General features: G+C 30.6%; 1 protein-coding gene across 4 annotated transcripts in view; it reads right to left on the reverse strand.

Annotated features, from left to right (window-relative positions):
* The window catches only part of Stacl (SH3 and cysteine-rich domain-containing protein), a 136,109-nt gene that overhangs the window by 101,798 nt on the left and 21,767 nt on the right, over positions 1 to 12,544 (reverse strand). For all 4 annotated transcript variants that reach the window (XM_088266129.1, XM_088266130.1, XM_088266131.1 and 1 more), the window contains exons 2-3: positions 8,043 to 9,139; positions 4,728 to 4,925 (exon numbers count right to left, since the gene is read on the reverse strand). In XM_088266129.1, the coding sequence (XP_088122255.1) occupies positions 4,728 to 4,925; positions 8,043 to 8,688 (844 nt within the window). In that variant the 5' untranslated portion in view covers positions 8,689 to 9,139. The remainder of the gene's footprint in view (positions 1 to 4,727; positions 4,926 to 8,042; positions 9,140 to 12,544) is intronic.

Here is a 12,544-nt window from a genome sequence, read left to right on the forward strand (position 1 = left end):
GAATATACGCATTTCTTCTTTTGAAATATTATTATAAAATATAACAGTCATTAAAAAAAATGTTATCACGAGAAACAGAAAATGGAAAAATGTCTTTGCGTGTAATTCTTACAAGACAAATGCGATGTTAAAATATCTACGCGAAGCATTATCGCTTGCGTGAGGAAAAGCCAATTACTTAAATAATAAAAAGTCAATACCGTATTCACGAATAAAAAGGTTTCAACTGGTCTCCGGTAACTGTAATAATATTTTGAATTGAATAAATCATTCCGTATCACTCGTAAAAAAGCATGTGAGGCGGAAAATATCAGCCGGATACATTTTTAAAAGTTCTGCTGATTGAATATTGGAAATAGAAAAAGGTTAACATTTTTCCCTTTGAATTTAATTTCCTTTGTTGTGAAAAAAACCGAATCGGCAATGTTTACTGCTAAAAAAATATAAAAATATCAGTAAGTAAGTAATTTAAACCCAGAGAATTTCACTTAGTATAGTTTTATATTTTTTTGTTCTATATTTATAAGAGTAACTTACATATGTTTCTATTCTCAGAGTGTGTAACATGCTTACATTAAATATTTTCTGTAATGAAAAGCTACGATAAAAAAATACATTTATCGTGGTAATATTTAACTGAAAACATGAAAGTAAGCTCGACAAATAATAATATGCAAAAATCAAAATTTTAACATAAAATCTTCAATAAAAACCTATGCGTTTCATTGAGGCTTAGTATATTAAAGCAAGACATTTGTGATTTTCTCCGCCACGTTGTCTAGATACTGAAAGTATATTTTTGGGGTATACCGTGTGTCATTAACACTTTTTGCCAACGCTTTGAATCGTATTGCAGCCTAAATCTTAAATATCTGGGATGATTTTACAGGGAAGTACCAACGATGTACTGTACGGCATAATTATATATCAAAGGACTACATGCAACTTCCTGTTGACTTTTCCCTGTGTTAAGAGGCATCACGAGATATTGCTGATATTGCTTGTTTTTTATTTTAGTTTTGGCAATCGTTAAGTATTAGCAATGCCAGAAACAATATTAAAAAAAATAATTAAATTATTTTTATTACAGTTTTGTAAGGGGAACGAATTAAATTATTTTAATAAAATATAATAGAATTTTTTTTAAATAAAAATGCATTTAATATAATCATGTCGATATTTGTAGTCATGTACCTTACTTTCGAAGCGTCGCTAAAAGTGCCATCACCAACAGTGATATTAAATGCCTCGGGATACTTACTACACTTCTGGTTAAATTACAAACCTATCTATGTATGTGCATGATTAAGCGTAGAGATGTAGTATAACGAACATATATTCGTCTTTAAATTTCTTGCACGTTATTGAAATAGGCAAGGCTATTGATTTAACACAAATAAATTAATTTCTCAAATTAAATGAATACTTTTCTTTCAAGGTACTCATTTGTCTAGTGGCCTAATTATTCTTTCGGAATCGTTCATTTTTATCTAAATTCATTGTAGTCGTAGGTCGTACATAATTATTTGGTGTAAAGGGTCGTGAAATACTGCACGTAACTAATTACATAAAAAGGAGTTAGCGCGTTGCGCTAACTCCTTTTTATGTAATTTATTATTATTAATTTTATTTACTTTTTTATTATTAATATTTTCCTATACCACTCAGTTTTTAATTTCATTAATTATCCGTTATAAGCGCAACAACAACAATACTAAAACACCAAAAGATCATGGAAAATTTATTTAAAAAAATATGCAGTAAATAAATAATTAGTTTCCTTTAATTGCGGCGTATCGTTTCACATCACAATTTTTTTTCACACATATTTATATAGCAAGCAGCAGGTGTAGAAAAATTCAAGCTCATATTAATGAACATATGTACTAGCTTTAAAGCACTAGTTAATTTAATAGAAAATGCATTTCAAAAATGTATTCATCATTTGTAAAAAAAAAATTGCTTTATTGTGGTTAATAGTATAAGAAAATAAAACGATTAGTTAAATACCTGATGTACGATAATTTATTAATTGATTTATAAAGTTGAGGTACGAGTATGTATTTTATTATTAAAAATAAACTAACTAACCATCTCGCCGCTTGTCCGCAGGGGTAGGCAGAGAGAATAGAACGCCACACCACTCTGTCTTTGCATACATTCTTCGCCTCTTCCAAGTTCATGCATCTCCTCATACATACCCACCGATTATTTTATTATGACAAAGATAATTTAAAATATATATATATATATATATATATATATATATATATATATATATATATATATATATATATATATAAATATATATAAATGTATATATATATATGTATATATATATATATATATATATATATATATATATATATATATATATATATATATATAGAGATATATATATATATATATATATATATATATATATATATATATATATATATATATATATATATATATATATATAATACGAAGTTCAAGAATGAGACAATGTGATAAAAATGAATAAAACACCAAATTTAATAAAATACTATAAGATCAACAAAGGCGAAGCAATAAATTTTATAATATTTATCATCAAATGGTAGTTTGTTGTTACATATCCTTTGTAATCAAACAGATAACAGCTATTTATTATTCGTTTGTATTAATTTCAAATAATAATAATTGTAAGTTGAACATACCCTGACGATTAAAAAACAAAAAAATATTATATGAATAGGTATGTACAGTTTTTTTTTCATGTAACGCAATGGAACAGCATTCCGCTACTTTTTTTTACGGACATTTAAAAAAATATATTTTCAAACCAATTAGAAGAAACAATGTTTGTGCTTACGTAATTACAATCTTTATTTATATAATTCGTCAAAATGGTAAAATATGGTATTGTAATGAAAATATAAATGATACTTGAATGCTTGATGCAAAATGAGTTCCGGGACCTATTTTGTTTAAAAAAGCCCTGGATATAAATGAAGAAAATTATTTTTTTTGAAAATACAATTAAATTGACAACGGTTTTAAAATATTTCAAGTTAAATATATTTTTTTGATAGCTCTGACATACAAAACAATAATTTGACTAGTGAAATAAAACTGGCTAGTAACAAAATGTAATTCCTTAATGGTATCGTTCATTAATCGCGTTCGTTGTACGCAGGAAGCAGCCTAACCCACAATATATGAATATGTAAGTAATTATCACAAAGTGACGAAGAGTTCGTATGAAAAAATCAATAACGTCACGTTACCAACAATGCTCTAGTGACTGCGTATGTTTTCTCCATGCTATATATGTACACATTTAAAAAATACATGAAATTCATGCGGCCTCTAGATACGAACCCTCTTTATTCTGAAACTGGGGCATTCATTACTGTTAAAATAATAACAGAAATAATTGGAGGTTGCGTTTTTACCGCGCGAGTGGCTTTATTATTTTGATAAGTCTATCTCGGCCTGTTTTTAGAGTGTACGCAGGGATACATACCTGTAATGAGGTCAAAGTATTATAAACCCATAATCTCTGTCAGTGCACCAATTTATGCTCACAGCGGGAGCAAATATGCTGTGGGTTTAATTGTTTGTATTTTAGTAAGTTTTTTTTGAGTTATGCCCTTTTGTTTCGTATTTTTCAGAAATACAAATAACGTCAAAAACCGTTGACATTTATCGTGTTTCATTATAAAGCGCAGGAGATTCAATGCAGTTTCCCATGCACCATTTACGCGGATAGATAAAGATAAAGATAAAGAAGAAAAATAACTATATATATAACAGTACTAAAATATAGACAGGTGACATTATAATCTTTTTGCCTTGCGATCAAATTAAGTAAATTTATCTTCTTCGTAACGTAATATATTTTTTTGTACCTCTGTTTAACAAATAGTTATTATCTGTGTATAAAACAAACATAAATATACGCAAAGGATATGTAATACTTCTATCGTGATCTGTCTTAGCAAAATATAGAATCAGTCGGGAGTTAAGGGAGCATTTAGTAAGGAAAAGGGTGGGGATTTTCCTTTGTAATCTACAGGTTACAAGTTACAACGCACCTTACCAATGCCTTGTTGCTAAATAAACCCCCTGAGGATATATGGATGATTAGTCGAGCGTACGCGAGTGAATTCTCTTAAGTAAACCAAACCCTATACATCCTAAGAAAGTTATTTTACCGTAAAATTAAGGCTTATAAAAATAATTTTTATTTGAAAATCGTGAGAAATAAAAAAAAATTATCCCCCTTTTAAAATTACAACGTCTTTACTTCAATGATCAAATATTAACCTAACGTTGACCTAAAGTTTAATGAATATTTTTTATATACTTACTACAAAATGTATCTATCTTGTTATTAATTAATAAATTAATTATTATAACGAACTTTTACTAAGTTTGAGCAATAGATGATATTCTATCCCTGTAAAGTTATTTCGTGTAAGAACCTTTAGAGGTTTGCAAAAACCACTATTGCAGGTTTAAGATAAATATGCAAATAAACAAAATCGTAGCTTAAAGTGTAAAGAACCTATGTTTATATTTATATATTTTTTTGTCGTGCATATGCGGTTGCCAGCTTTCTCACTTTGTATTATTACTTATTCCGAAATAAGTGCTAATTGTATATGAAACTGGGCAACTTATATTATTGTTATTTACAAAAATTGCTAAGCGTGTGCATGAGTGAACAAATAAAAATTGACAGTTGAAAGTTTTTTTACCTGTTTTGACCAGTTTGAAGCTAACAGCATTGTGATTTTTAAGATGTTCGTTGAGACTCGGATGTGTGAGGTCTCTCAGGACAGACTCTTGGGCCATCTTGTTTCCCCTGTTTCCTCTACCTCTGCTGCTGGAAGGTTCTGCTGAGCGGTGCCTTATACGAGAAAAGAATCCTCCCCCTTTTCTTGATCTTGATGGTTCTGTTATACACAAAAAACTCAATGTACTATCTTAAAATAAATGTTGCTTATTTTAAAAAAAATTGTTGAAAATATGTAATACAAAATAAAAGAGCCCTTTCGCGAGTAACATTTTGGTTAGAATCGTATAATATATGATCCCAACATTTACAACTATCGATATTAAAACGGAGAAGAATTACTTTTTCTGAAATTTTTATTATGAGATAATTACATTTGTTTAGATTGTAATTAAATGATTCCTCTTAGCAGACGTCAATACCAAAAGACATTTCGTACGAAACATAGTTCTAGGATTTAATGTTTAGAGATTGTTAATTAAAGGTGTATCTAGTTACTTTTCTGAACTTATATTAATTGTTGTGTTTCTTTTATCTCTATTTACAGCTCTATGAATACATGTTGTATACGAAAGTACATCGAAAACATTATTTTTGAATCCAGAGAATAAAAGTACAAAGAGCAGCACAAAATTGAAGGAGTTCATTTTATTCAATCGATTTTTTTATTGTTTTTTTATTCCGCAATAACAAAACGTTTAAAATTAATCACGGAGGAGATACGGATATTAAATGCTTAATACTTGTAATATTCAAATTATTTCGCAGACATAATATATAAATACAATATTATTATTATTTATATACTCTAGTAAGGCAATATTAAGACATTGTTAGTATCATAACGTGCAACATTAATCTGGTTTCCATGCACATTGAACACAAATAAAGCAAACATTAAATACATGTAGTTTAAATTGCGTGCAAATTGCCATTTAACAGAAGCATACAAACCTTTCCGTTTTTATACACGTAAAGTATTTCTGCAAACTCCACAACTCTCACTGAAAAAGTAAACTTAAAAAAATAGTTAATTTACTGATATTGTACAATGTATTTATGTACAGGGTGGGACAACTTGGATTGACTGAACTTAATAAAATAAAATTAGGTTTTGAAATAAATTGTATCTGTTACCTTATTGGAAAAAATCATTTATTTAAATTTTTATGACAATTAATGGCTCATTCTAAGAATTTTGAAGCACGATACGTAACGTCACTATAAATTTGTTATTTGTGTCCGAATAGTTTGCACAAACTCCTGATTTTTTCCTTTTTGTAGTTTGATGGCTTAAATCTGTCCCTTTACAGCGCCCTTAAGGCATCTTCAAAGCAGGGTAAGCGAAATCTGCATAATTTTGAATAATTTAGTCACACGGTGTGCTCTGTGGCGCCATCCTGTTGGATGCACGTCTGGGTTATTCAAACTACTGGAAGAATATAAATCTTGATCCATTGTTATCTTGCTATTATAAATGCACCAATCACTTCACCGGTCCCAATCGTACACTAAATAGTGCATTTAAAAGATGTACTTGACTGATACAGCCATTTCGAATTTTCCTATTCCGCAATCCCTCTCAAAATAGGTGATTAAGTTGCAAATTAAGTTTGTACTGGGAACCGTTGCAGTATTAAAAAGCATTGGGTTTTAAAAATAAATAAATCACCTGGCAATATATCAATTAAATCACTCTTCTTACCATCTATTGTTTACTTTGTGTAATACCACTTTTTTAAACACTTATTTGTGACGGAAAATCATTCTATTATCAGGTCATTAAAATTAAAATAAAATTATTACATTAAAACTATTAAAATAAATATATGATTATTACAATGTGACATCTGTATGAAAAATTTGAAATTTTGAATTTTATAAAATTTTGAATTTATAAAATTTTGAAAGAGAGAAAGACGACAAATGAATCGCAATGGGAATATTTTCAAAAGTTGACTCGAAATTAAATTAAGTTGGTTATGTATTATGGGTAAGTCTTCATTGATTGCTTTACTTATTTCTGATTTTTCTAGGTAATCTTAACAAAGACCAGTTTTATTTGCATGGAAAATTTCTGTACCCGTTAATTTATTAAAATTATGGTCTTCAGATAAGGCGATTAGCAAATTCCAAAATATAATTATTAGGGCACCTTAGATGTTCTTTAACTCTGATAATGAATTTAAGCCATGTTTTTCCTATGAAAAAAGGCTGATAATAAACGGGTAAAGAAATTTTACATGCAAATAAAACTGGTATTTGTTTAGATTATCTAGAAAAATTAATAATAAGTAAAGCAATCAATTAAGACTTACTCATAATAAATAACCAACTACAATAAATTTAACTTCGAGTCCACTTTTGAAAAAATTCCCAATGTGATTCATTTGTCGTCTTTCTCTCTTTCAAAAATTTTATTTTTATACAATTGTCAAATTGTAATAATCTTATTTTTATTTTAATAATTTTAATGTAATAATTTTAATAATTTTGATGTAATAATTTTAGTAATGTTATTATTTTATTTTAATTTTAATGACCTGATGATGGAATGATTTTCCGAAAGCGGTAGTCACAAATAAGAGTTGAAGAAAGTGGTATTACACAATATAAACAACGGATGGTAAGGAGAGTGTTTTATTACCATACCACAAAGTTATCAATGCTTTTAAAATACAAAATAAATCAATGCAATATTTTTTGTCTATGGGTACAATTTCATATTTTAAAAATGATTCACTGTAAAAACTAGTTGAAACGAATAAACACGCAAAACTTTTTTTAAAGCAAAAACACAAAAAGCGTAATTCTAAGTTGACCCACCAGTGACATTCAATGTGTAAGATTTTTAAAAAATATTGCTGAATACTTATTGGATTGGAAAAAAAACAGCTTTTGAATGTAATTAGTTTATTTATTTATTTTGAATGATATAATATATAACACATGTACATAAGCACGCGATTCACGACTACGGATTCATCTCTTGTGTTTGAATTTCTAGAAGATAAAAAAAGTAATTTATTTACATGATGAAAATATTTCGTGTACCATCAAAATGGAAGTTTTATTTATTAATGTGTGGGAAGTATGTTTCTACGAGAAAAAACGAGAAATTTATATTAGTCGGGAGGCTGCGTTTGTTTACGTTATTAGTTACTACAAATTCCGGGCGAGACTAGGTTCACCTCATTACTAGAACATCGCTTCCGAAGTGACAAAAACGCACTCTTAAAAACCAAACCAAAATCCAAATAAAACAATAAATGTAAACCTTCTAACGAGGAGGATTTGCCGACGGGCATAGGGGTGGTGGGGGCGGAGGCTCGGAGCGCGGGGAGGGGGGGCGCGTGCAGCTCTCGGCCCTCCTCGCCCTCGCCCTCGTCCCGCTCGAGCTCCCAGCGCAGGTCGGCGGCCGCCTCGCGCTGGTCGCGGCTGGCGCGGGTGGGCTCGGGCGTCACCACCCTCACGGTCTCCGCGAACTCGGGAATGTGCGCCACCTCGAACAGAGCGTCGAAGTCGCGGTCGAAGATATTCTTCTTGGAGAAGGCGGGCGTGGGCAGCGGCGCCGGCTGCTCGTAGTTGAACACCAGCGGACTGCGCAGCGTGCGGCCGAACTCCGGGTCCTGCTGGCGGCCGAGGCGCAGGAACTTCTTCTTGGCGCGGTCCTTGAGGCGGTCCGCCTCGGGCTTGGCGGGCGCGGGCCGGGCGCCCGGGCCCGGCCGGTAGTCGAAGATGTCCGGCGTGGCGCGGCGCTCCGTGGCGGCGACGGCGGCGGCGGCGGCGGCGGCGGCGGCGGCGCGCGGCGGCAGGTCCGCCGGCGGCAGGTGATCCAGAGTGGGGCGGGGGTGGACCTTGAGCGGGCAGTGGGTGCCGTTTGAGAAATACACTACTTCCTCTGCGGGGAATATCACGTACATTCCTGGCTAGCCGGCATGGCGCCCGGGGCAGCCCCCTGACTGCCGGCCCTAAATTACCCGCGCTATTTTTATAAATGTCGGACACTTTATATTTCGCTTATATTGCGTATCGTTTCTCTATCAGTTTTACGGGGATAAAGTCGGCTTTATTTACGCTCTCGTCGGCATGATGCGATCATTTGCGGGAGCATCATTTCGGTGTGTTGTCGGTCTCGGACGTCATTCTCGAAGGAAACTCACGAATATCGAAACATAGTCGCTATCGATCCGTTCATATTTTAGTTACCTTTATTTTTCAATTTTTTCTCGAACACATTCGTTAAACACGTTATATTACGACACATTTTCGATGACTTTTCTTATTTTATGATTAATATATTATTATTTTTTCATAAAATTACAATCTTATTAACAGATTGAAATCAACCGGAATGATTTTTATTTTTGTATTCTGAAATATTTGAAAATTTCATATATGCATTATTTATATTATTTAAACACTTAAAAATATATACAAAGGTACGTACGATTATATTACAAAAATATATTAAATGCTCCAAGGTACAGAGTGTTATTTGTTTAACAATTTTTTGTATTTTTTCAAAATGTTACCAACTAATTTTTAAAAATGACGAAACAGAATATATTAATTAAAAAAAAAATTATAAGCTAGGTCATGTTTATATCAGCAGATCGCCGAAAGGAAGATTATTATTATTCACATAATATGTATGTATATGCCGGAATAAAAAATATTAAATATATAAATTTCAAGATATACCATATTTACTATATTTAGTGTTTTTGTAAATTTAAATGATTAAATTTTCCCTACAATATTTAAAACCTTACATTTCAGAACCAATTTCTTAGAAAAAATATATCTAAGATATCGTTTACATTTGAAAATTAATAAAAATTGTATTTTAATCGCAGGAATGATCCGATGGGACAATTTTGAATTAAAATGTAAAACAACAAAACATGAGAATAGGTGCGATTCGATATTCGACAACTTGAAAAATTTGCTTTATAATATCACATCCAAATTAAGCATTCTTAGACGAATCATTTTAATAATTAGTACATGCTGCTTTTGATCAATAGCCATTAACCAAACTTAAACAGGTTAGTTGTACGTGAATTGTACCGTTAAAATAAAAACATATTATTATTTAAGTTAATATTAAGAAATTTGAAATAGCTTGTAATTAGTTAGATTAAATTATTGTCTTTATATTTTATGCCCTCCCTAGGGTATCCTAGAATAAACGTGATTTTAATCGATAAAATTGTATTTTCGAGTGATACATAAAAAATGTAAAAGTAATAATTAATTTCTATTAGGTTTGCATAGTAAAATTTCGTAAAATTTTCTGAATTGGTAATACGTCGCTGGAAAATAACATTTTTAAACTAATCTTGGATACATAATTCATGTAAGACACACCGTATTTATACATTCCGATTGTGCTGGGCCACACTTATATTTAAATTTGCACAGGCGTTTTCGCAAGGGTTGAGAAAATATAATACACTGTAACACAACACTTATTATAAACGAATTATAAAATGAAGTGTTGCGTAATGATCTCGCCTGTTACGTCTATATGGATATATATTATACAAATACTCGTATAAAATAAACGATATTTCAGAAAATGAAAGTAATCTTCAAATAAAATTAATATTACAACCCTTATATAATAAATTACGTTTTATTTATAAAAGCGGTAAAAATAATCTGTATCGTAGAAAGCCAGTATATTGAATACATATAATAATAAATGAGCCACTTACATACTATTCTCATTTCCCTGAAGAGCTATTCCGTGATTGTAATTTACTAATGGACATGGAGATTGACTTCGCCAGTCGTCGACCAATTTCATTTCTGTTCAAATATTTTTTTAAAATAAAATAAACATGGACAAACATTTTTTTATGAACATGTAGGAGTAACAAATTTTCTTTATTATAATAATTATATTAAAATGTTAATTATTCAAGATTGAATTTTGAATGGTAAACATTTAAGTGAATATAATTTTAAAAAGAAAATATGATGTTTTTGTATTCCAGTATTTATTTATTTTGAAAAATAAAACAATAACGATTTGTTTTTTCTACTTTTATTTCATCAACCAGTTACTGGATTTCGTCGTTATCGACCTCATCAGACTGGTCTAATGATGTTGGTAACTACGGAACCCGGTAACCGGTTAAATAAAATGAAAGTGGACAAAACTATATAGTTGTTGCTATTTTATATATGTAATATGTGGCTCTTCTAAGAAATTTCATTAATCTTTAATTTAAAATATTCAATTTATTTTGAAAATTTATATTTATTTTTATTTTTATTGCAGCGAATAAAAAAATGCTCTATTCGCACCCATAATTATTTCAAACCGTCATATTACGTAAGTATCAAATTTTTGAAATAATATTTTTTGGCAATAACAGTAGTCGATAACGAAAGAATTTATTTATCCAAGTAACAGAGTCTGGATACGCTATAATCTATCAAGTATTCTTGGCGTAATTGAGCTGCTAGCTTGTGGGAATTGGGAGTTTCGATAATCGACTAAAACTGGAATGTAAATCTGATGCCAGGATTTTTTTAAATTCGTATTTTCAGTGAAACGGGATTAAATCGATAATGTTTTTTAGAATGATGTCTCATTGTACAATATATATATTCATTAAATATACACAAAAACGTTAACATCTGAAAAGAATATGAGTGAATCTATTGTCATTACCTCGAACACGTGCAAGTGCTTTCGCTTCATAATATTTTTCACAACCCCAAATGCACCTTAATATCTTGCTGAAAACTTTATGCACTTTTCTGATTATGGTTTATTGATTCTTCCTTCTCAGGAAAGAAAACATGCACATCGTTCTTCAGTAAATCTTGCACTGTCCAAGCGTTAATAATGAATTACCTCTTCATGTTAAAAATGCAAAATCTTTGACGACTTTCAAGAAAAACCAGAATCATTACTATATATCTTTGGAATCCTTACTATAAATCTTATTATTCTTCTTTTATTCCTCTACCTCTCTCTTTAACTTCTTACCTGATTCTTCTTCCTTTGCATTCATTGTTTTAATCAATTAACAGCTTTATTAAAGTATGATGTTGTTATCATTTGTTTATTCATACTGGAATGAATAATAATTTATTATACTTCGTTTACACTTATGTACAGGTAAAAGCATCTTTCCTCTAATTTCAAACCGCTGTATAATTAATGTTCAAACTTTGACAAGTATCACTGCTCAGTTTTTGGTTGGTCGGAAGATATTGCTTCATAGAAATAAGCCACGAATGTACACATATTCTGCATATAATATTTAACGAATAAATTAATAACAATATACCAGCTGTGGCTTATAGATACCTACTGTGATGGGAATTGTAGATACTTCTTACATAAAGTATGATTATGTGGCAGGTATTCTGTGACCCAAGACTGTTACATGAGCTTAGATTATAATTTGAAATAATATTATATCACTGCTTTGAAAAAACTGTAAGAAATGTTTCAGATGATATGTAAGAGACTCAGAAGTTATTTGAAAAAACGTTATACCAAATTCATATTGAATTTTTAAAATACGTAAATATTTTCCTGCGAATTTCATTATTATTTAACACCTTTTCTTAAAAGAGATTAGCTTCTTCGCTCGTAGAAGGACTTGTCTGTATTTATAAATCCTTTTAATATTTCATCTAATAACGAAAACTCCATACAAAAAGATAAGGATTGGATACGACGGTGAGGACGGTCTTATATCTTCGTTAAATAGAGTTTTCGTTACTCTGTCAAATTTATGGATTTTTCCT

This window comes from Brachycentrus maculatus, unplaced genomic scaffold (genome assembly GCF_059751285.1).
Source record: "Brachycentrus maculatus isolate JH-2025_06_01 unplaced genomic scaffold, ASM5975128v1 h1tg000262l, whole genome shotgun sequence".
Taxonomy (NCBI): Eukaryota; Metazoa; Arthropoda; class Insecta; order Trichoptera; family Brachycentridae; genus Brachycentrus; species Brachycentrus maculatus.